The 26,383-nt window shown below is 43.4% G+C and overlaps 1 protein-coding gene across 2 annotated transcripts in view; it reads right to left on the reverse strand.

Moving 5' to 3' along the window:
• LOC120939825 (neurogenic locus notch homolog protein 1-like) overlaps positions 1-26,383 on the reverse strand; it is an 85,374-nt gene that overhangs the window by 32,716 nt on the left and 26,275 nt on the right. For both annotated transcript variants that reach the window (XM_040352203.1, XM_040352202.1), the window contains 6 exons: positions 25,137-25,259; positions 23,888-24,010; positions 23,678-23,800; positions 16,382-16,507; positions 14,833-14,961; positions 8,605-8,697 (listed from right to left, as the gene is read on the reverse strand). In XM_040352203.1, the coding sequence (XP_040208137.1) occupies positions 8,605-8,697; positions 14,833-14,961; positions 16,382-16,507; positions 23,678-23,800; positions 23,888-24,010; positions 25,137-25,259 (717 nt within the window). The remainder of the gene's footprint in view (positions 1-8,604; positions 8,698-14,832; positions 14,962-16,381; positions 16,508-23,677; positions 23,801-23,887; positions 24,011-25,136; positions 25,260-26,383) is intronic.

The raw sequence follows: 26,383 nt of genomic DNA on the forward strand, positions 1-26,383 counted from the left end.
TGACTTTCTGGCTTGTCTGACTATCCATTCCGGTTACAAAACTTTGGCTATGTTTTTTTTTTTTTTTCATATTTATTTGTTTTTATTTTTATATTCAAGGTCACAGAGAGATATTAACATAACAAAAGCAAGGAATTCATAATCCTATACATATTATTGTACCAGACAGCGAAAAACACAAAAAACAAAAAAAGTAACCACCAACCAGGCTTATCCAATCATCTCCCTTACCCTATTATTGTATAATTAACAGTACATCTTAAACCTTTTAATTAGAATCTCTAAAGTAACTGTATTATTCTCATACACCTTAGACCTCTCTGTTCCCTTGTCCCTATATACCCTACCTATCCCTCCCTTAAAAAAAAAAAAAAAAAAAAAAACCCTTCCCTCCCCTGCACAAGAAATGGGGGGACTCTCCCTTATTTCTATTCATCAAAATCCTATACACACTCCTCCCGTAGATGACTCTTCACTCCTTATTCTACTCCTCCAACAATCTCATCCCCTCTTCAGAATACATAAACAGATTCCATCCTGTCCATGTTTCCACATACTGTTCTCTTTTATTTTGGGCGGAAAGAACTAGATCTTCTATGGCTCCTATCTCTCGGACTCTATTAAGCCATCTCGAAATAGAGGGTGGCCTAGTGTCTCTCCACTGTAAAGTTATTCCACTTTTAGCAGCATTTATCAAATGACATAGCACCGATTTTTTATACACTCTCACCGGGATCTGTGAACTGTGGAGCAAGAAAAAGGCCGGATCATCCGGTAGCTGAATTTCCGTGAATTTTTGAGATATTCTCTGGACTTCCAACCAATATTTCCTTATTTTTACACAGGACCAAAATATGTGCAACAGAGTTCCCTGTTCCAATCCACATCTCCAGCAATACTCTGAGTTTTCTATAGAAAATGTATGCATCTTTACTGGAGTGTAGTACCATTGGTTCAATAGTTTGTAGTTTGATTCCTGTATTCGCGTAGATACTGATGAGTTTAGTGCTAGATAGATAATGTGTTTACGCTGAGTTAGTGAGAAATTCCTCCCCAGGTCTCTTTCCCATTTATTAATTCCCGGCAACACAAAATCCTCCTGAGGAGAACTCAACAGTCTATACATCTTAGAACTCACTCGTTGTGTTGGTTCCTCATCATCACAATAGGTCTCAAATTTTGTTAACTGTCGCCGGAAATTAGATGGTTGTCCTAGGGATCTCATAAAATGATTTACTTGTAAAGCTTGCCAGAAGCTTAACTCAAAGTTTCCCCCTGGCTTCATTAAGACCTCGATGGATGGCCAAGTTTCTGTTTGCAAAAAATGTGAGACCTGCACCATGCCCTTTTCTTTTAGTTTGTTGAATACTGCTCCCTCTGTTCCTGGTTTAAAACCTGGGTTCCCCATTATAGGGAACAAGGGAGATTGGCTCGTTGAAAACTTTGGGTTTCTACAGACTTTAGCTGCAATTAACAGCGTTGGGACGATTATAGGGTGTTTCTTCAACTTACTTGGTAATACATTATAGCACCAGGGGGCTCTGCACAATGATATTGGACTAATCTGTTGCTCTATATCAACCCAACGTTTGTAATATCTATGTCTGCACCAATCTACCAATCTTGTCAGGTGGGCCGCTTGATAATACTTTGCAATATCTGGGACTGCCATCCCCCCAAAGCACTTGGGTAGCCTCATCACCTCTTTTTTTATCCTTGGTCGTTTCCCCGCCCATATGAATTTCATTAGGAGGGAACTCATTTGCCGGAGAAAGGCCGCTGGTATAGTAATTGGTATAGTCTGAAACAGATACATAATTTTTGGCAAAATACTCATCTTAACTATGTTGTTTCGGCCAAACCATGAGTGTAGTCCATGTTGCCATTTCTCAAGCAGAGTTCTTACCGAATTAAAAAGTGGTGGGAAATGTATTTTAAAAACTTCCTTTATGTTTGCTGAAATCAGGATACCCAAGTATTTTAGCGCGGTTTTCCACTTAAATCCAAAATTTTGCTGTATTATCTTACACTTCTGAGTTGACATTGCCACACTCATCGCTTCGGATTTGGCCTAATTTATCTTTAGGTTTGACAGTTCACCGTATTTTCCAAGCTCTTTCACAAGATTGGGGAGTGAGACATGTGGGTTTGATATAGAGAATAACTCATAGGCATAGGCTGATACTTTGTACATCCTCTCTCCTATCTGTATTCCCTGTATATCCGGGTTTTGACGTATTCTGTTTAATAAAGGCTCCAAAGATAATGCAAACAATAAAGGTGACAGAGGGCATCCCTGCCGTGTACCATTTGTGATTTGAAAAGTTTTGGAAAATATTCCATTAACTCTTACTGCGGCACGCGGGGTTGTATAGACGCTTCCTATCCATCTAATCATCTTCTCCCCCAGCCCCACGTGACGCAGCACTGAGAAAAGGAAACCCCAACTTACTCTATCAAATGCCTTCTCGGCATCGGTATTTAGGAACACGCAGGGAATGTTCCCTTCATTGGCCCAATGTACCAAATTAAGGACCTTTATTGTGCCATCCCTTGCCTCCCTTGTAGGGACAAATCCTACCTGATCCTTGTCTACCAACTCAGGTAGCCACATCTGAAGACGCATTGCTAGTATCTTCGTAAAAAGTTTTAAGTCAGTGTTTAATAATGAAATCGGCCTATAACTACTGCACTCCGCCGGGTCCTTCCCTTCTTTGGGAATAACTGTAATGTGTGCTAGCAGTGCGTCCGGCGGAAATGCAGCAGTCTGGCCCATTGCATTAAAGACCTTTACTATCTGGCTGCTTAATAATGTAGCAAATTCTTTATAATATCTAATTGTATAGCCATCCGGCCCCGGGGCTTTCCCGGCTTTCATGGTTTTTAATATTGCGTTTAATTCCTCTATCGAGATGGGGGTTTCTAAACTAGCTCGGGCAGGTGACGAGAGCCTCGATGAGTCTACTGAAGAGAGATATTCTTCCATTTTCAACGGGGCCACTGGTGTTTGTGCCAAATTATACAGAGTAGAATAGTATCTACTAAACTCTTCCACTATATCTTTTGGTTTCCGTTTTAATTGTCCCTCCTTCCCCTTAATTTGCGGGACGTACGTTGAAAGATTTTTTTCCTTCAGTTTCCCAGCCAACAGTTTACTGCATTTGTCTCCCAATTCGTAGTTTATTTTTCTTCCCCTTTGTATTATTGCTTTGGCCTTATACCGTAAGATCTCTGTGATCTGCCTTCTCAACTGACCTAACTCTCTTCCTATTTGGGGGGCTTGTGTCTTTTTGTGTTGGAGTTCTAATTCCTGAATTTCCAATAATAATTTTTTAACTTGTTGTTCTCGCCTCCTTTTCAAATTCGATCCATGTTTAATCAGGACCCCCCTGATCACAGTCTTATGCGCCTCCCATACCATTCCCGGGTCACTCCCAGGTGTATCATTCGTTTGAAAATACGCTATGATCTCCCGGGCCACATCTTCCCTAACTTCAGAATTCTGTAGCAGGCTTTCGTTTAGACGCCACCTTCTCTCTTGAGCGAAAACTGCACTGGACAAGGAGAGACGCAAACTAACCGGGGCGTGATCTGACCACGTTATACTGCCAATGGACACTTCCATCACAGAGGAGATCAAATAGTGAGGAATCATAAACAGGTCTATACGGGAGTACACCTGATGTGGGTTGGAGAAGAAGGTATAGTCCCTTTCCTCTCCATGCAACGTCCTCCATGCATCCACCAGCTGAACCTCGTAAAGTTTTCGCAGTACTCCCCTTCTGATCCCCTCTGTGGTAGACGAGGTTCCCCTGGAGGTATCTATTTTCGGGTTCAGGGAGATATTGAAATCCCCCCCCAAGATTAACTTACCTTCCGAGAATTCCATCAACTCCCTGAGAACTTTCCTCATAAATACGTCCTGGTGTACATTTGGCACGTACACCGTGGCCAGAGTTACTTTAATTCCTCCGATACTCCCTTTAATAAAAAGGTATCTACCTTTAGGATCTTGATATCTATTTTCTAGTGACCAGGGAATTCTATTAGATATCAGGATTGATACCCCCTTGGATTTTGCTTCCTGGTTTCCTGCATGATATACACAGGGAAAGAACCTGTTCTGTAGGAGTGGGAGTCCTCCCGTCCTAAAGTGTGTCTCCTGTATATAGGCTATATCTGTCTCCGAGCGCCTTAGTTCATTCAACAACATCTTACGTTTTTCTGGGACATTAAGTCCCTTGGCGTTCAGGGAGGTTATTTTTATTCCCTCCATCTCCTGTGCAGCGAGAAAAAAAAAAAAAGAAGCCCCTAAATCCCCCTACCTTCTCCCACCCTCTACGTACTCAACTTCCTCCCTCCCACCCTCCTCTAAAACCCCCAAAGGGCACTCACCCACCTTTAACCCCCCTCCCCAATGGTTTGGCGGGATAAACCTATTTTAGGGGCTGGTCCAATTAGGCTCTAAAAAAAAGAAAAAAAGAAAAGAAAAAAAGCTCCAGCCTGCTCCCCTCCCTCCTACCCCCGACTATTTTTATTTCCCTATAGTCGTACCCTTCCTCTACCTTACAGCTTTGCTGATTAGTTACTTCTTAACCTTCTTATCTTTTCATTTCATCTTTTCATTTCCATCTATTATCATCAATTTCTGCCCGATTTTGAGTTTAACCTATTTCCATCCAAATAACAGAGATCTCCATCAAGGTGCATACATACTTAATAATAAAAGAAAAAAAAAACAATACACAGATAAACATTATTCCATTCTTAACCCCCTTTCCCATCTCCCCCCCCTCTCCCACCGAAAGAGATATCTCTTCAATGTCTCATCTTCCTCTCACTTCCCTGCCCCTCCTCTGTATACTTCCTTCCTATATATCCAGATCATCTAACCACCACAGCTTACAGCTTACACATTACTATACCCATATCATATGGTGTATACATTTCATTGTGAAAATATTGTCCACATCTATGTGCTCCTCCCCAATAAATGGGGTTCTGTGTAAAAAAAAGGTGATCTATTTCCCAAATACGGGGAAATTCCAAAGTGTTCTACAAGGGGCTTCACCGGACAACGGGGTCCCGGGGGAGGGGAGGAAAAAAAAAAGGGGGGAGGGGGAAAACAGTCCGGGGACATCGAAGCTTCCACATTACCACAGGGTACGCAGGCTTCCCTGTCCATTTATGGCGGGAGTTCAAATGAAAAAAAAACAAAAAAAAAAACTTTTTCTCTATCCTTTTTTCTCTCCTTAAGAATGGCAGGGGATCAATGTCACAGAAGTTAGCCCCTCTACAGGGAGAAAGGGAGAGGAAGGGGGGGGGCACTCCTGCATCCAATCTTCTCCCTTAAAGAGGCACCAGTGAACCCTCTCCTCCTCTATCTTTAGGGAAAGCTGGGCCTCTCAGCCCTATAGAGCTCCCTGTTCTTCTTATTGAACCTGGCAAATGCTGCAGCCAATTTGGCACCTCCATTGTCTCCATCTCCATGAATTTAAACAGCTCAGGGAGTTCCAGGGGCTGTTGTAAGTGAAATGTCTGTGTATTTTTTTTTATTATTACCGCTATCGGGTACCCCCAGTGGTAAGTCCCTCCTGCCTTCTTAACTTTATCCAATACTGAGCGCAACATTGCTCTCCGCTGTAGAGTGGCTCGGGAAAGATCTGGCAATATTTGTATCCGTGATCCTTCAAACACAATCTCTCCCGCTTCCCATGCCCTCCGACTTATAAGTTCTTTACATGAAAAATAATGAAAGCAGCAAATCACATCTCTTGGTCTATTCAGGTTTACTGATGGGGGACCCAAGGCTCTATGTAGCCTCTCAAATTCAAGAGGCTGGGGGAGAGGGGGGTCAACTAGTTGGGAGCATATTGCTTCAATAGTCTTCTGCAATGCCTCTTTCCCAATTGCCTCCGGTATCCCCCTAAACCTCAAGTTCTTGCGTCTACTGCGGTCCTCAATTTCTTCAATTTTAAGCTGCAAAAGGTCAACCTGTAAGATTTGTGATCTCTGTGCTTGTTCTAAGCTTATGACCCGTTTCTCCAACATTCCCCCAGCTATTTCAACATGAGACAACTTATCTGCCAGTTGCTGTACTTCCTCCTGCACAGTTTCCAGATCTCTGCGATGCGATTCCTCCATCCGTGTCACTAGCGCCTCCATCTCCGCTCGTGTGGGTAGTGCTAGTATGTCAGCTCGGGTAGGAAGTGTTAGGAGCAGTGTTCTCAGTGCTCCCAGCTCTGACTCCTGGCCTCCTTCTCTTAGTTCAGTGCTCGGCAACCTCTGCTCTCTCTGGGCAGACCACATCTCCCCCCGCACCCCCCCTTCTCTCTCTTCCTCTGCTCCTGGGGAAAGCATTCCCTGTACTTCCGTGGCTCTATCCCCTTCTGCTCGACCGTCAAGATCTCCACACGCCTCCTCCTCATGTTATTCAGTCACTCGAATCCGGTTTGCAGCTGCTCTAGTCTGCGGGAAGTACTGCTGGATCTCAGCTTGAACTCGGGCTTTGGGGGGCTTCCCCTCTTTCTTCATCCCAAGGGGGCTATTCGTGTCTCCTAGTCCCGCTCAGCCTGACGTCCGTTAATAATTTTTAATTTTTAATTATTCTGCTCCTCTTTATCAACAAACTGTGCACCCCCCCCCAGTGCCTCCGTCTCCCCTCACTAACTCCCGTTCGCACTGTATGACACCAAAGTAGGGGAGTGACAGCACCGCTAAGGAGTGTCAAGGTGGTGAGGGGGTGAGGGGGATGAGGTGAGGTAAGGGGAAACCTCCGGGACACCCCTGGCTATCCCCGCTGCGTTCTTCTCCGCTCTCCGGCTGAGACACGCCGGAATTCGCTGGGCCCGATCACGTGGTCCGATCAGCTGACCGCCACTCTCCAATCACGGGCCCGGATCGCTGGATGTAGCCAAGACCTCCTCCTCCGTACTCCGTGTCACCGGGGAACCCCAAGGAAGCCCCCCACCCCAGCGAACAGGCCCGTTCAGGCACGGGCAGCTGCGGATGCCAAGGATCACCTGAGGATACGTCTGCTCAGCGGCTCAGCGGCTTCCACACGAACAGGGGCTTCAGCAGGTCTGTACAGTGTTGACGCCAGGCGCTTCTGCGGGAGGTTGGGCAATAGCTGCTGGAATTTTAAGCTAAAAGTTCAGGCATCATTTAAGGTTGAAGGCTGATCCTAGTCCATAGGTCGCTTCTCAGCTTCTACAGTTAGTCGGCGGCAGGACGGAGGATGGAGGAGCTCTGGAGCTAGTGTGCCTCTACTCCGCCATCATTAGACCACACCCCCCGTAACAGAGCATTTCTAGAAAATCATTGCCATCATTGTATTGTATTCATATATTGTATTGGGAACTTTGGCTATGTTTTGACTAAGTTTGTTCTATTTTCTTTTATTATTAATAAACAAGTGTGATTTAACTGTATTTCTGTCTCATTTTGATTTAGGGTTTCTGACAGGGGGGACATTAGAGTGTAAGCTCCTGTGGTGCAAAAACTGAAGTGATTGACCCAGTGCTCTCTGTACAGTACTGTGGTATATGTCAGAGCTATATAAATTATAAAATATAATAGTGTGTGGCTGTGGTGGAACATTAGTGTGTAAGCTCTTGTGGTGCAGAGACTATTGTGATTAGACATGTGCGATTCGTTTCGTTTCGAATCCAAATTTGGACAAATTTTTAGTTTTTCGGGAATTCGGATGTATCCAAATTACAATACTAACAAATTTAAAATCAAAATCCAGATGAGTCTCTAAAGCCCTGTACGACCACTCTGCATAACACAAGTGGGAAAGGAAAGGAATACCCAGAGCCCCACTCACTTATAGACTTTTTTATTAAAGGGGGCATTAGAGTGTAAGCTCCTCTAGTAAAAAAAAAAAACGGATGTGACTGGCTCAGTGCTATATAAATGATAAAATATAATAGTATGTGACTGTGGAACATTAGAGTGTAAGCTCTCGTGGTGCAGAGGCCAATGTGAGTAGACATGTGTGTTATTTTTTATTTCAAATAAAAATTTGGACACATATTTTGTTATTTAGGAATTCGTATGTATCCGAATTACAATACTAACAAATTTAAAATCAAAATCTAGATGAGTCTCAAAAGCCCCATACGACCACTCTGCATAACGCAAGTGGGAAAGGAAAGGAATACCCAGAGCCCCACCCACCCAATTATAGACTTCTATATTAAAGGGAGCATTAGAGTGTAAGCTCTTGAGGTGCAAAGACTGATGTGGGTAGACATGTGTGGTTCGTTTAATTTCGAATCCAAATTTAGACACATTTTTCATTATTCAGGAATTTCTGATGTATCCGATTTTCAATAGTAAGGAATTTAAAAGAATCCGAAAATAACAAAACAAAGTTTTCGGACGAAATTTTTATCGAATTTGCATAAACAAAACGAATTCTGAAAACAAATTAAATGAATTTAACAAATTTACCTGTATTTATGCAAATAAAGAATCGAAACAAAACAAATGTTTTCCTTCTGCACATGTCTAGATGTGAGTGGTTCTCTGCTCTTTGTACAGCACTGCGGTATATGTTGGTGTTCTACAAATTCATCAAATTTAAGCATCACCTCTTACCAGAACAGCCGGGCCCCGGGTACCCTGCAGGACAGTCACAGGTATCTGGAGCCACGCAGACTCCGTAGTTTTGGCAGGGGGGATCGCACACCGCTAGGAGAAAGCCAATCATATTACAGATATTAGAATGTGATTATTAGTGATAACAGAAATATAACGATCTAATTCTGATATAAATATATTTTGACACACATAGTTGTATCTGTTGCACTGGAGGCACACCGATACTTTGGTACAAGATCTAGTAATGTGAACTTGTGCTGGCCATGTTCTGTTGCAGTGATCGGGTGTTGGGGGGGAGGGGTGTGTATGACCGACCGTCTATTAAAATCTCCAACTTATCAGTAAACTGTGCAAACAGGGGGAACCGCTCACCATTTAAAAGCCTTAAATCCGGTTTAATTATGTGCCCACTGTACAGACTGCTTCACCTGCCATATTTCAGCACTAACGCGTTTCACTTAACCGCTTAAGGACCGCCTCCTGCACATATACGTCTGCAGATTGGCACAGCTGGGCACATGCACGTACAGGTACGTCCTCTTTAAGTGCCCAGCCGTGGGTCGCGGGCGCGCTCCCGCGACCCGGTCCGAAGCTCGGTGACTGTGACCGCGGGACCCGCGGACCCGATCGCCGCTGGAGTCCCGCGATCGGTCCCCGGAGCTGAAGAACGGGGAGAGCTGTGTGTAAACACAGCTTCCCCGTTCTTCACTGTGTCGCCGTCATCGATCGTGTGTTCCCTTTTATAGGAAAGCACAATCAATGACGTCACACCTACAGCCACACCCCCCTACAGTTAGAAACACAGATGAGGTCATACATAACCCCTTCAGCGCCCCCTTGTGGTTAACTCCCAAACTGCAATTGTCATTTTCACAGTAAACAATGCATTTTAAATGCATTTTTTGCTGTGAAAATGACAATGGTCCCAAAAATGTGTCAAAATTGTCCGATGTGTCCGCCATAATGTCGCAGTCATGAAAAAAATCGCTGATCGCCGCCATTAGTAGTAAAAAAAAAAAATGATAAAAATGCAATAAAACTATACCCTATTTTGTAAACGCTATAAATTTTGCGCAAACCAACCGATAAACGTTTATTGCGATTTTTTTTACCAAAAATAGGTAGAAGAATACGTATCGGCCTAAACTGAGGAAAACATTTTTTTTTCATATATTTTTGGGGGATATTTATTATAGCAAAAAGTAAAAAGTATTTAATTTTTTTCAAAATTGTCGCTCTATTTTTGTTTATAGCGCAAAAAATAAAAACCGCAGAGGTGATCAAATACCACCAAAAGAAAGCTCTATTTGTGGGGGAAAAATTACGCCAATTTTGTTTGGGAGCCACGTCGCACGACCGCGCAATTGTCAGTTAAAGCGACGCAGTGCCGAATCGCAAAAACTGTCCGGGACCTTTAGCTGCCTAAAGCTCCGGGTCTTAAGTGGTTAATTGGGAGCTTACTCCCTATGTAGACAGCAACCAATGAAGTGAAATGCATTAGAGCCTCTGGCTGCTGGTGAGGTTTTGATTGCAGCAGTGTCTTTCATACCACATTACTGCAGTAACACCAAGCACTGGCATCGATTTGGTGCCCTAATCCCTTCCTGCTCCATCCAACACACAAAAAAAAATGTTGACCTTAGATAACAACTTTCGGATCGCCCACCATACATATACTGCGGCCGCTCTGTGCCAGATCACGTACCTGACCGGGTACCACTGACTTGATGTGCCCTGGAAACCACAGAATAGTAGGCTTGTGCAATTCGTTTCGTAACGAATCGAAATTCGGACGAATTTAGCTACTTTCAGAGGTTCAGAAGCATTCGAATTTCCGAACAAAGCAATTACGAATAGAACCGAATCCGAAATAAATCATATCGCAAATAGTGAATGCCTTCAGCATAATTCTAATGCCGCGTACACACGATCGGTCAAACCGATGAGAACGGTCTGATGGACCGTTTTCATCAGACCAAACCGATCGTGTGTGGGTCCCATCGGTTATTTATCCATCGGTTAAAAAATGTGAAACTTGTTTTAAATTTATTTTAAAATTAACCGATGGATACCTAACCGATAGAGAAAAAAAACGATCGTTTGTAGGCCACCCCCCCCCCCTACAGTTAGAACACACCCAGGGAACATACTTAACCCCTTCCCCGCCCCCTAGTGTTAACCCCTTCCCTGCCAGTGGCATTTTTATAGTAATCCAATTTCTTTTTTTTAGCACTGATCGCTAGTGTTGCTCACGAATATTCGCAATGCGAATATTCGTTACGAATATGGCATATTCGAATATTCGCGAATAACTCGAATTTCGCGGCCAATATTCGCTATTCCGAATATTCGTATTTTCTCAAATTTATTTTTAAAACAGATCACATCCTATCGACGTCTAAAAGCATTGCTGGTATGATTAGAGACCCTGGGCCGAGTAGCTAAGCTGAGGCGATCCTTTTATGTTGCCGAATATTCGCAATCGCGAATATTCGATTTCCGAATATTCGGGAATACTTTCTCCGCCCTTCTTTTGCATCAGAGCCAATCAGAGTTGTCAAAATCTCGCAATCAATTTTCGCATTCGCATTAGCGAAATTTCGATAAAATATCACCAATATTCGATTTCCGAATATTCGCGAATACTTTCTCCGCCCTTCTTTTGCATCAGTGCCAATCAGAGTTCTCCTACCACAGTTGTCAAAATTTCGCAATCAATTTCGCATTCGCATTAGCGAAATTTCGCAAATTTTTTTTTTTTTTTATAAAATATCACGAATATTCGATTTTAGCGAATATTTCACGAATATTCGGCTATATATTCGTGATATATCGCGAAATCGAATATGGCGTATTCCGCTCAACACTACGTGATCGCTATAAAAATGCCAATGGTCCCAAAAATGTGTCAAAAGTGTCCGATGTGTCCGCCATAATGTCGCAGTACTGTAAAAAAAAAAAAAAAAAAAAAATCGCTGATCGCCGCCATTACTAGTAAAAAAAAAAAATATTAATAAAAATTCCATAAAAATACCCCCTATTTTGTAAACGCTATAACTTTTGCGCAAACCAATCAATAAACGCTTATTGCGATAGGTAGAAGAATACGTATCGGCCTAAACTGAGGAAAAAAAACGTTTTTTTATAAATTGTTGGGGGATATTTATTATAGCAAAAAATATTCATTTTTCTCAAAATTGTCGCTCTATTTTTGTTTGTAGCGCAAAAAAAAAAACGCAGAGGTGATCAAATACCACCAAAAGAAAGCTCTATTTGTGGGAAAAAAGGACGCCAATTTTGTTTGGGAGCCACGTCGCACGACCGCGCAATTGTCAGTTAAAGTGACGCAGTGCCAAATCGCAAAAAGTGCTCTGGTCTTCGACCAGCAATATGGTCCGGGGGTTAAGTGGTTAAAGGCAGATTCCCGTTCTGTCAGAAGGAAAAAGGTATTGATCCTGTGTTCCTGCAAAGCTCCTCCCACACAGTACACAAACACTGGCTAGGCACACAGTTAACCCTTTGATCGCCACTGATGTTAACCCTATTCACTGCCAGTGTCTTTAGTACAGTGACAGTGCATATTTTTAGCACTGATCACTGGTCCCTAAAAAAGTGCCTAAGTACCAGTTAGGTGACCAATTCGTCCGCCATAATATCGCAGTCCCGCTATAAGTCGCTGATCGCCGTCATTACTAATGAAAAAAAAAAGAATGCCCCATAGTTTGTAGACTATACAACTTTTGCACAAACCAATCAATATACACGTATTAGGATTTTTTTTTTTTTAACTAAAATTTGTAGCAGAATACATATTGGCCTAAATTGATGAAGAAATTTAGGGGCAGATCCACAAAAGAATTACGCCGGCGTATCTATTGATACGCCACATAATTTTAAAGTTCCCGCGTCGTATCTTTGTTTTGTATCCACAAAACAAGATACGACTGCATCTGGGATCGATCCGACAGGCGTACGTCTTAGTACGCCTTCGGATCTTAGGTGCATTTTTTCCGCCGGCCGCTAGGTGGCGTTTCCGTCGAATTCCGCGTCGAGTATGCAAATTAGCCAGTTACGGCGATCCACGAACGTACGTCCGACCGGCGCATTTTTTTACGTCGTTTGCGTTCGGCTTTTTCCGGCGTATAGTTACCCCTGCTATTATGAGGCGTACTCAATGTTAAGTATGGTCGTCGTTACCGCGTCGATTTTAGAATTTTTTACGTCGTTCGCGAATAGGGATTTGCGTAGAATGACGTCACCGTCTTAAACATTGGTTTCTTCTGGTTTCATTTCGAGCATGCGCACTGGGATACCCCCACGGACGGCGCATGCGCCGCTCAAAAAAAACGTTGTTTGCGTCGGGTCACGACGTATTTACATAAAATACGCCCCCATCACAGCCATATGAATATTGTGCCCTTACGCCGCCAAAGATACACTACGCCGCAACTTACGGCGCAAAATCTTTGAGGATTAAAAAAAAAAAGTTACGACGGCGTAGTGTATCTTAGAAACGCTACGCCCGGCGGAGAGAAGCGCCGATCTACGTGGATCTGCCCCTTAATTTTTTTCATTGGATATGTTTTATAGCAGAATGTAAAAAAAAATATTTTTTTTTTTCAAAATTGACATTCTTTTTAAAATAAAAGCCGCAGAGGTGATCAAATACCACCAACAGGGGCGGGGGGAAAAAAAGGGACAACAATTGTATTTTGGTACAGTCGCAATTGTCAATTAAAGTACCGCAGTGCAGTATCACAAAAAATGGCCTGGTCGTGAAGGGGGGTAAATATGCTGGAGGTCAAGTGGTTAAAGAGTGACCTCTGCAGGGAATAACCCTAAACACCACATATGGTATTTCTGAACACTGTAGCGCAAAAGTATTACTTATTCCCGTATTTAATAATAATGATGAAATAGAGAAGAGGAGGAGCGGGAAAATATTACCAAAGAAAATAGGAAGACTATTGGCCGGCGGACTGCAAGAAACATCTGGGGGGGGGGGGGCATGACTAAGCACAGACTGAAGGGGGTGCCAACATTTATGCACATCGCTGAACATGATGGTAGACACGTGGTCACATGACATCACCCCAGAAACATGGCGCTATTCTTTGCACCTATACTACGGCAGGGCTGTGGTTTGGTGATAATTATTCGCAGGATGTCATGTAATAAGGTTGGTTTTTGTTCTGTCCGGCCACCAGGAGAAATATTACAGATTTTACTTCAGCTGCTTTTGTAAATGAAAAATATACAAATATATAAAATTAAATAATAAACAAATATCTAAAAATATACAAATATATAAATTAAATAATAAACAAATATCTAAAAATATACAAATATATCAATTAAAAAATATATAAACATTTACAAATATATAAATAAAAAATAAACAAATATATACAAATGTATAAAAATATACAAATATATAAATTAAAAAGTAAACAAAATATACAAATATTGAAGACATTAGGCTCAATTCACAAAAAGGTAACACCAGCATGAGGATACTCATGAGCAAAAAAGGTGACAGTTGTTTTTTTTTTTCAGTCCAATGAGATTTGAATATTATGCCTCGTACACATGGGCAAACATGTACGATGAAAACGGTACGCCGGGCCGTTTTCAGTGTACATGCCCGCCCGGAGATTTCTGTATGATGGCTGTACATACCATCATACAGAAATCCGCGCATACACGATACGCGGTGACGAGGCCGCGCCGTCGCCGCGACGATGACGTGGCGACGTGCGCAGCCCTGGAAGTTCAATGCTTCCACGCATGCGTCGAAGTCATTCGACGCATGCGAGGGATGGCGGCCGCTCGGACATGTACGGTAAGTCTGTACAGACGACCGAAACATGTCCGACGGGCAGGATTCCAGCGGGCATGTTTCTAATGTTTCTAATGTTTAGAAACATTTGCCCGCTCGAAAACGGTCTGGCGGGCAAATGTACGCTGGAATCCTGTCCGATCGGCCGTACACACGACCGACCATGTCTGCTGAAACTGGTCCGCGGACCAGTTTCAGCAGACATGTTCGGTCGTGTGTACGGGGCCTTACAGTCACATGACTAAAATAAAGATCCTTATTCAGGTGTTAAAGCTTTGTGAATTCAGACTGATCATGTGGCTTTGTAGAGGGAAATGGAATACATCGGGCTGAGTTTTCCTTCTACAGCCAACACAAGACACAGATGATGTAATAATCGCCCTTACGCCGGCATTTTGTGGTGTCATCGGTGCGGACGGCGAATCCTTTAGAACAGTTGCAGTTGTAGGAGCCCGGGAGGTTATCACACGTCTGTTCACATCCACCGCGAGTGAAGTCCGCACATTCATCAACATCTGAGGAGAGAGACGTGAAGTGTATATACAGCCAAAAAAAAAAAAATGTAAAATATGGCAGCTTATTAGTCTTTCAATTATTATTATTTTGATGATGATGATGATGATGGTTATTATTATTATTTCTATGAGGATGATGATGATTATTATTTCTATGATGATGATGGATTATTTTTTTTATTTCTATGATGATGATTATTATTATAATTAATAATACATTATTATTTATATTATGATGATAATGATGATTAATTCTATGATGATGATAGTTATTGTTCTATGATGATGATTATTATTATCATTATTAATAATAATAATAATAATAATAACAATAATAGATTTCTATTATGATGATGATGATTATTATGATGGTATTTTTATAATGATTATTATAGTTTTTTCTATGATGATGATGATGATGATGATGATGATGATGATGATGATGATGATGATGATGATGATGATTATTATAATTATTTTGATGATGATGATGATGATGATGATTATTATAATTATTTTGATGATGATGATGATGATGATGATGATGATTATTATAATTATTTTGATGATGATGATGATGATGATGATTATTATAATTATTTTGATGATGATGATGATGATGATGATTATTATAATTATTTTGATGATGATGATGATGATGATGATTATTTATAATAGATTATTATTTCTATTATGATGATTATTATTATTATTTCGATGATGATGATTATTAATAATAGATTATTATTTCTATTATAATAATGATTATTATTTGTATTATTATTTCGATGATTATTATTATAATATTTTTTTCTATGAGGATGATCATTATTATTAATAATAGATTATTATTTCTATTATGATGATGATGATTATCATTATTTCTATAATGATGATGATTATAGTTATTTATTTCTATGATGATGATGGTTATTTTTATTAATAATAGATTATTATTTCCATGATGATGATTATTTCTATGATGATGATGATGATGAATCCAACACAATTATACTTCAGATAATTGCGGTACAGAGGATGTTTTTCCAGCCTTTTTTTAGGTGTAAAAAGACAATAGCTTTTCTAAGCCCTATCTCTCTGAGAAAAGCTAGCACTGACTGGGGGAACATGGGAGAAACCGTAGCAAGGACTGAACTAACTAGCACTAAACAGGAGGGGAGGACACAGCGAGAAACAAAATCACATTAGTAAACAACTTGCAGTGGCCCAAAACTGCCACTAGGTAATACAGAACAACAAAACCGAATGCAGTTCAATACAACACATAAAACATACATATAAGTGGGATAGAATACCAACTAAAACAAAAAAAGTTGGGTCTTAGTAATACAGACAGTTCTTTATATACATTTTGTTTCTGGTACATGTCATGCCTGATGTGAAGGATGTAACTTCTTACCATCACAGGACCTCCTGTTATTACTTAGTACCCAGCCTGCCCGGCAGCTGCACTCTATGCCGTCCTCCTGCCGCTCCACGCACGTGTGCTCACATCCGCCATTTTTCAGGTCACATGACGTGATGTCTGCCAGATAGCATAGAGGAAAGATTCGTTATTTGTAAGGCTATGATGGGTGGAGAATATAGAACAATTGGTAGCCCATTGCACATCTTGTATATGTTCCAATTTCTGGTTCTCAGATAACTTCTTCTGGATACACATGGGGGGTTCGGGGTTCTGTGGATGTGGGTTCCAAATGTATTTTTGTATTTTGGCGGAACTCAATAGACATTGCGTTTTTCTTCAACCTATGTAACTTTTTAAATCCAAAAATGTCAAACGCTGAACTTTAAAGATCAAGAACAAGAATAATGTGTACCCGTGTGCTAACTCTAGAGTCCAGGATTTACTGACACAAGTCCTGAGGTCTCCTCCTGTACCAAAACTAACCCCTTAATAACCACTTAAGCCCCGGACCAATATGCTGCCTAAAGACCCAAGGTGTTTTTACAGTTCGGGACTGCGTCGCTTTAACAGACAATTGCGCGGTCGTGCGACGTGGCTCCCAAACAAAATTGGCGTCCTTTTTTTCCCACAAATAGAGCTTTCTTTTGGTGGTATTTGATCACCTCGGCGGTTTTTATTTTTTGCGCTATAAACAAAAATAGAGCGACAATTTTGAAAAAAATTCAATATTTTTTACTTTTTGCTATAATAAATATCCCCCAAAAACATATATAACATTTGTTTTCCCTCAGTTTAGGCCGATACGTATTCTTCTACCTATTTTTGGTGAAAAAAATCGCAATAAGCGTTTATCGATTGGTTTGCGCAAAATTTATAGCGTTTACAAAATAGGGGATAGTTTTATTGCATTTTTATTAATTTTTTTTTTTTTTACTACTAATGGCGACGATCAGCGATTTTTTTCGTGACTGCGACATTATGGCGGACACTTCGGACAATTTTGACACATTTTTGGGACCATTGTCATTTTCACAGCAAAAAATGCATTTAAATTGCATTCTTTATTGTGAAAATGACAGTTGCAGTTTGGGAGTTAACCACAGGTGGCGCTGTAGGATTTAGTGTACACTTAGTGTGTGTTTACAACTGTAGGGGGGTGTGGCTGTAGGAATGACATCATCGATCGAGTCTCCCCTATAAAGGGGATCACACGATCGATGCAGCGCCATAGTGAAGGACGGGGAAGCCGTGTTTACATACGGCTCTCCCCGTTCTTCAGCTCCGGGGAGCGATCGCGACGGAGCGGCTATAAACAAATAGCCGCGCCGTCGTCCCGGATCGCTCCCCGAGGGAACCCGACCGCCGCGTGTAGCGGGGGGGGTCCCGATCGGACCCCCGACCCACGTCTAGGCAGGGACGTACAGGTACGCCAATGTGCCTGTACGTGCCATTCTGCCGACGTATATGTACATACGGCGGTCGGGAAGTGGTTAATCTTGTCTGCTGTAGTATTTACTAAAGAAGGTCCTGAGGACATTGGGGCAGATCCACAGAGATCTGCACCAGCGCAGCGTATCAGAGATACGCTACGCCGCCGTACCTTACCTGGCTTTAGTTCGAATCCTGGAAGAATTTGCGCCGTAAGTTACGGCGGCGTAGTCTATCTCTAACGGCGCAGAATTCAAATCGGCGATTAGGGGGCGTGTTTCATTTAAATGAAGCGCGTCCCCGCGCCGAATGAACTGCGCATGCGCCGTCCCAAATTTTCCCGCCGTGCATTGCGCTAAATGATGTCGCAAGGACGTCATTTTTTTTTAACATAGACGTGAATTACGTCCATCCAGATTCACGAACGACTTACGCAAAAAAAAAAAATATTCAAATTTCAACGCGGGAACGGCGGCCATACTTAACATGGCAAGTCTAACTATACGCCGCAAAATAGCAGCTTTAACTATACGCCGGAAAAAGCCGACTAGAGACGACGTAAGAGAATGCGACGGCCGCGCGTACGTTTGCGGATCGTCGGAAAAAGCTAATTTGCATACCCGACGCGGAAAACGACGAGAACTCCACCCAGCGGACGCCGAAGTATTGCACCTACGATCCGAAGGCGTACAAAGCCATACGCCTGTCGGATCTTAGCCAAATGCCGTCGTATCTGGTTTGTGAATTACAAATAAAGATACGACGCGGCAAATTTGAAAGTACGCCGGAGTATCAGCAGATACTCCGGCGTACTTTTTCTGTGAATCTGGCCCATTGTGTCTATTCTGACGTATTATATGATCCTAAAATTTGTATTTACTGATATAGATCCTGAGGTCCTTGTCCCAGATCTAGGACTTACTGACAGAGGCGGCTCTTTAATTAGGTGGTCGTCTTAAGGCCTCGCACTCACAGGGGCCTTGCGGCCGCCAAACTTGCCCAGTGCATTACCCCAGTTTTGAGGGACAGGGGACCTTAAAGTGGAGTTCCACCCATTTTTTTATGTTTGTCTGTGCTGCATGCTCTAATCTCATAGTGTTCAGAATGGACAATTTTTATTTAATTTGTTGCTTGTAAATACCTTTATTTTGTAGTCCTTCATTACTTCCTCCTCCTTATTTGCCTAGGCTATTTGCAAGGGTTTCTGGGATAGGCATCATGTTTCCCAGTAGTCCTTGCAAACCTGACTGAAACCTATTACATTGCTTGTGCACTGAGCATGTGCGAGATATGCAAACCTGAAATCCAGGAAGTCATACAGTCTGGCTTCATGATGCCCACACTTAAGATGGCCACGGTCTATTTCTAGATTATAAACTATTTAAATTCTGTAACAACCTAACAAAACGGACCTTAGTTTACAGACTAACTTTACTAGAATACATTAAGCTTGTGTATTACAGGGGTATTTATATTTAAAAAGTGAAATTGTGGGTGGAACTCCCCTTTAACGCTGCTGTGCTCAGGCAGCGTGATGAGCCCTGACTCAGGAGAGGGGCTGCCAGCGTCCCTAACAACCAGTGAATATCGGTGACTCCACCCCTTGTGACATCAATAAACCAAGATGCCCTCAGTCAGTGTCGTCACAAGGGGCGGGTTCACCAGGTGACATCACCAGGTGGCACCTGCCCCTTTGTTTTTAAAGAGCAGGATATGGGGGCTGCCTTGTTAAAAGGGGCTTCCAGATTCCGATAATCCCCCCTGCCCACACACCCCCACAACCACCGGCCAGGGTTGTGGGGAAGAGGCTTTTGTCCTTGAATTATTTTTCCCATCATGGGCGTTAGTGGGGCCCCATGTTTTGCCTAAGACCTCACAAAGCCTAGAGCCGCCTCTGCTTAATGATATAGATTCTGAGGTCCTTCTCTAGTACTTACTGGAACAGATCCCAATGTCCATCTCAAGGTCCTTGAGTTGCCTCTAGGACTTTCCAATACAGATCCTGAGGTTTTTGTGTCTATTATAGGTTCAACTGATATAGATCCTGAGGTCCTTGTCCCAGATCTAGGACTTATTGATAAAGGGCCATATTCTCAGAAGAGTTACGACGACGTATCTCAGGAAACTCCGTCATATCTCTGTTTTTTGACCAACGTATCTATGCGAGTGATTCCTAGAATCATTTTCGCATAGATACGCTGTAGATCCGACAGGTGTAAGTCACTTACACTGTCGGATCTTAGATGTAATTCGCCGCCGGCCGCAAGGTGGCGTTTTTCGTTCAGGTCTCATTTGTTTATGCAAATGAGCCTGATACGCCGATTCCCGAACGAAATCGCGTCGCGTAGCCGTCGCTTACGTAAGCGTAAGGTTACCCCTGCTATATGAGGGGTAACCTTACGCCAGTCCGCCGTATGCCATGTTAAGTATGGCGTCGGGTCCGCGTCGTCTTTTCCCGTCGGGTACGTCGTTTTCCTAAGTCGTTCTTGAATACGACTTTACGTCAATGACGCACACGTCGGCGTCATTGACGTTTTCCGTCGAGAACTGGAGCATGCGCACTGGGCTATTTTAAGCCCGGCGCATGCGCAGTTCGAACGGCACGGGGGGCGCGCTTAATTTAAATACAAGCCGCCCCCTTGGAATTACGCGGGGATACGCCGGGCCAATTACACTACGCCGCCGCAAACTACGGAGCAAGTGTTTGGGGAATACAGCACTTGCTCCTGTAAGTTGGGGCGGCGTAGTGTAAATAGCTTACGCGACGCCGCCGCAGGAACTACAAGAATCTGGCCCATAGATCCTGGGATCCTTATCTCTGCTATAACACTTACTGGTACACATCTCAAGGTCCATCTCAAGGTCCTTGGGTTGGCTCTAGAAATATTTACTGATATACTGTAGATCCTGAGGTCCCTGTCTCTGCTCTAGTACTTACGGATACAGTCCCCAAGATCCATTGCAAGGTTCTTATGCTGGCTCTAAAACTTTCCAATATAGATTCCAAGTTTTTTGTGTCTGTTATAGGTCTTACTGATATAGCTCCCTGAGGTCCTTGCCTCTGGTCTAGCACTTACTGGTACAGATCCCAATGTCCATCTCAAGGTCCTTGGGTTAGCTCTAGGACTTTCCAATACAGATCCTGAGGTTTTTGTCTCTGTCATAGGTTCTACTGATATAGATCGCTAGGTCCTTGTCTCTGCTCTAGCACTTACTGATACACATCCCAAGGTCCATCTCAAGGTCCTTGGGTTGGCTCTAGAAATAATCACCGATATACTGTAGATCCTGAGGCCCTTGTCTCTTCTCTAGCACTTACAGATACAGTTTCCAAGGTCCATTTCAAGTTTCTTATTCTGGCTCTAGGACTTTATAGATTCCAAGTTTTTTTTTTATCTTTGCTATAGGTCTTACTGATATAGATCCCTAGGTCCTTGTCCCAGATCTAGGACTTACTAATATAGATCCTGGTATTCTTGTCTCTGCTCTAGCACTTACTGGTACACATCTCAAGGTCCATCTCAAGGTCCTTGGGTTGGCTCTAGAAATAATCACCTATATACTGTAGATCCTGAGGTCCTTGTCTCTGCTCTAGCACTTACAGATACAGTTCCCAAGATCCATTGCTAGGTTCTTATGCTGGCTCTAGAACTTTCTGATATAGATTCCAAGTTTTTTGTCTTTGTTATAGGTCTTACCGATATAGATCCAGAGGTCCTTGCTTCTGTTTTAGAACTTAATGATATGGAACCTGAGGTCCTTGTCCAAGGTCTAGAATTTACGAAAATAGATCCCGAGGCCCTTGTTTCTGTTGTAGTACTTACTGATGCAGATCCCGAGATCCACCTCAAGGTCCTTGTGTTTTGTTCTAGGACTAATTACTGACTAAGGTCCTTGCCTCTGCTTTAGAACTCACAGATACAGTTACCAAGGCCCATTGCAAGGTCCCTATGTTGGCTCTCACACTTTCCATAATAAATCCCAAGGTTTTTGTGTCTGTTATAGGTCCTACTGACAGGGGAGTTGCTAGGTCTGAAAAATATCTAGGGCTAGAGCCCATAGCAGCGGTCACCAACCTTTTTGAAGAGGACTGGCTGTGAGGACGGAAGAGCGGTGATGTGGAGCGGGCAGAGAGAGATGATGTCATCTCTGCTCGTCCATCCACCCGCTTGCTTCTCTCCTCTCCTCTGCCTCTCTCATGCAGCCCGCTCACCCACCGCTGGTTAGGCAGGGACCCTGCCGCAAGAGACTCAGGGCTATGGGCCCCTGATTCTGGGCTATAGCCCCAATAGCTACCCCCTAGTGACGCCACTGCCTACTCATATAGATCCTGAGGTCCTGGCCTCTGCAATAGGACTTAATGATATAGATTCTGGGGTTCTTGTTCCAGGTCTAAGATTTACTAAAATAGATCCTAAGGTACTTATCTCCTTATCCCTAGCACTTACTGATTAAAATCCCAAGGTTCTTGTTTTTGTTATTGTCCTGAGGTCCCTGTCTCTGGTCTAGGACTTACTGATATAGGGCCAGATTCTCAGAACAGATACGACGGCGTATCTCCTGATACGCCGTCGTATCTGTTGTCCTATCTATGCGGCTGATTCATAGAATCATTTCCGCATAGATAGCCCTAAGATCCTACAGGTGTAATTGACTTACACTGTCGGATCTTAGGATGCAATACTTCGGCCGCCGCTGGGGGGGATTTTGCGTCGTATTCCAGCATTGGGTATGCTAATGAGCATTTACGGCGATCCACGAAGGTTTTTCCCGTCGTTACGTCGTCGCTAGTAATTTTTTCCCGTCGCAAATTTACACCTGCTTTAACATGGCTTAACTTTAGTCGAGCCATGTTAAAGTATGGCCGTCGTTCCCGGGTCGAATTTCAAATCTTTTTTGTTTTCGCGTAAGACGTCCGGGAATACGAATGGACGCTACGAACGTCGCCGTTCTAAAAAATGACGTCACATCGCGCAAAGCACGGCGGGAATTTAAAAACTGAGCATGCGCAGTACGTCCGGCGCGGGAGCGCGCCTAATTTAAATGGTACCCGCCCCATTTGAATTGGGCGGGCTTGCGCCGGACGTGTTTACGATACACCGCCGCAAGTTTACAGGTAAGTGCTTTGTGGATCGGGCACTTACACTGAAAACTTGCGGCGGTGTAACGTAAACGGGTTACGTTACACGGCCGCAATTCTACGTGAATCTGGCCCATAGATCGTGAGGTTCTTGTCTATGGTCTTACCAATTGAGGTACTCGCCTTTGCTTTAGCACTTACTAATACGGGGCCAGATTCACGTAGAATTGCGGCCGTGTAGCGTAACCCGTTTATGTTACACCGCCGCAAGTTTACAGGTAAGTGCTTTGTGGATCGGGCACTTACACTGAAAACTTGCGGCGGTGTAACGTAAACGGGTTACGTTACACGGCCGCAATTCTACGTGAATCTGGCCCATAGATCGTGAGGTTCTTGTCTATGGTCTTACCAATTGAGGTACTCGCCTTTGCTTTAGCACTTACTAATACGGGGCCAGATTCACGTAGAATTGCGGCCGTGTAACGTAACCCGTTTATGTTACACCGCCGCAAGTTTTCAGTGTAAGTGACCTGCGGAAATGATTCTATGAATCAGCCGCATAGATAGGACAACAGATACGACGGCGTATCAGGAGAAACGCCGTCATATCTGTTCTGAGAATCTGGCCCACAGAACCCAAAGCTCATGTGTCTCTTCTAGGTCTTGGTCGGCCCATTGGACTCAGCCCTGGGGTGAACTGTTTGCCCACCCCTGCCTCTGGGGGTGCTATCCTGCCTTTGGGGTGCCAGAGGGGGGCTACACCAGATTGAAATACTCACTGATGCAGGTCTTCAGGTCTTTGGCCAAGGCCTGGTGAAGAGGGCAGAGACACCGGAATGCTCCTTCAGTGTTGTTGCAGTTGTGTGAACAGCCCCCGTTATTGATCTTACACTCATCAATGTCTGTGAAAAACAAAGTCACACAGTCAATATCAAACACTGATTGGCCGTGAGATCAATAACTGGTAAATATAGGGCCCGATTCCTTACCTGCACACTGACGGCGGTCCACATGGAGCTGAAAGCCTATCAGACACGCACATTCATATGAGCCGTCTGTGTTCCTGCAGATCTGCTGACAGCCGCCATTTTCACTCTGACATTCATCAATATCTGACAAACAAAAACAAGAACGAATCACAGAGTAGCACAGCAACATACAAACTGTGCGCCAGATTCTTGTAGAACGGCGTATCCTTGCGGCGGCGTAACATATCGGTTTTACGTTACGCCTCCGCAACTTAGACGGGCAAGTGCTGTATTCTCAAAGCACTTGCTCCGTAAGTTGCGGCGGCGTAGCGTAATTCGGCCGGCGTAAGCCCGCCTAATTCAAATTTGGATCAGGGGGGCGTGTTTTATGCAAAACTACTGTGACCCGACGTGATTGACGTTTTTTTGGAAAGGCGCATGCGCCGTCCGTGGAATTTCCCAGTGTGCATTGCTCCAAAGTACGCCGCAAGGACGTCATTGGTTTCGACGTGAACGTAAATGACGTCCAGCCCCATTCACGGACGACTTACGCAAATGACGCAACTTTTTTTAAATTTCGACGCGGGAACGACGGCCATACTTAACATTGTTGCCCCGCAACATTACACTGGGTAAAGCCTAACGTAAACGTCGTAACTTTACTGTGTCGGCCGCGCGTACGTCCGGGAATTCGCGTATCTAGCTAATTTGCATACCCGACGCGGAATATGACGGAAGCGCCACCTAGTGGTCAAAACAAAAATGCAGTTTAGATCCGACGGCGTAAGAGACTCACGCCTGTCGGATCTAATGGATATCTATGCGTAACTGATTCTAAGAATCAGTCGCATAGATACGACGGGTCAGATTAGGACTTACGACGGCGTACATGGTGCTGCGCCGTCGTAAGTCCTTTGAGAATCTGGGCCTGTGTTTTTTTTTTTAAAACTGGTCATATCATTAAGGGTTCTAGTTACAAAACTATTCACTGTAGAAATGTCTCAAGCTTTTGCATAACCAACACGAATAATCGCTATATTGTGCCCAATATGTAATTATCACCTCCATCTAGTGGCCATAGTGCGGTATTTTCCTGATTTGTGCATGTAGGGAATATACCACATTATGGCCAGTAGATGGCCATAATTGTATTGCATTGTTTTGTAAAATAGAGAAGGCAGAGATCTTTCCTTGGGTTTTCCTCCACACAGTTTCAATACAAAACTCCACAAAGTGCCGATCATTAGTTTCCACCAAGATCCTCTCATACCTGTACAGTTCCTGCCATTTTCCTCCAGCTGGTACCCCGGGGGACACTGGCACTGGAAACTTCCAACCTGGTTCACACACAGATGCTCACAGTCACCGTTACTTACAGAGCACTCGTCAATATCTGAAATATAAGAAATAGAAGGAATGAGCCATTGGCAAAGATGGAGAGTAGAAGCTAAGCGAGAAATAAGCATAGTTATGGGATGGATAGAAGATGATGAGTGAGGACAGGTAAGATGCGGATAAAGGTTAATGCGTGAGGACCAATTGGGTGTAGGATGGATAGAGGATGATGAGTGAAGACAGGTGAGGAGTAGGGTAAGCGGAGGATGATGAGTGAGGACAGGTGAGGTCTAAGGTGAGTAGAGGATGATGAGTGAGGACAGGTGAGGTCTAAGGTGAGTAGAGGATGATGAGTGAGGACAGGTGAGGTCTAAGGTAAGTAGAGGATGATGAGTGAGGACAGGTGAGGTCTAAGGTGAGTAGAGGATGATGAGTGAGGACAGGTGAGGTCTAAGGTAAGTAGAGGATGATGAGGGAGGACACGTGATGCCTAAGGTAAGTAGAGGATGATGAGTGAGGACAGGTGAGGTCTAAGGTAAGTAGAGGATGATGAGTGAGGACAGGTGAGGTCTAAGGTAAGTAGAGGATGATGAGTGAGGACAGGTGATGTCTAAGGTAAGTAGAGGATGATAAGTGAGGACAGGTGAGGTCTAAGGTAAGTAGAGGATGATGAGTGAGGACAGGTGAGGTCTAAGGTAAGTAGAGGATGATGAGTGAGGACAGGTGAGGTCTAAGGTAAGTAGAGAATAATGAGTGAGGACTGGTGAGGTCTAAGGTGAGTAGAGGATGATGAGGGAGGACAGATGAGGTCTAAGGTAAGTAGAGGCTGATTAGTGAGGACAGGTGAGGTCTAAGGTAAGTAGAGAATAATGAGTGAGGACTGGTGAGGTCTAAGGTAAGTAGAGGATGATAAGTGAGGTCTAAGGTAAGTAGAGGATGATGAGGGAGGACAGGTGAGGTCTAAGGTAAGTAGAGGATGATGAGTGAGGACAGGTTAGGACTAAGGTAAGTAGTGGATGATGAGTGAGGACAGGTGGGGTCTAAGGTAGGTAGAGAATAATGTGTGAGGACTGGTGAGGTTTAAGGTAAGTAGAGGATGATTAGTGAGGACAGGTGAGGTCTAAGGTAAGTGGAGGATAATGAGTGAGAACAGATGATGTCTAAGTGGAGGATGATCAATGA

The sequence above is a fragment of the Rana temporaria genome, chromosome 5 (genome assembly GCF_905171775.1).
Source record: "Rana temporaria chromosome 5, aRanTem1.1, whole genome shotgun sequence".
Taxonomy (NCBI): domain Eukaryota; kingdom Metazoa; phylum Chordata; class Amphibia; order Anura; family Ranidae; genus Rana; species Rana temporaria.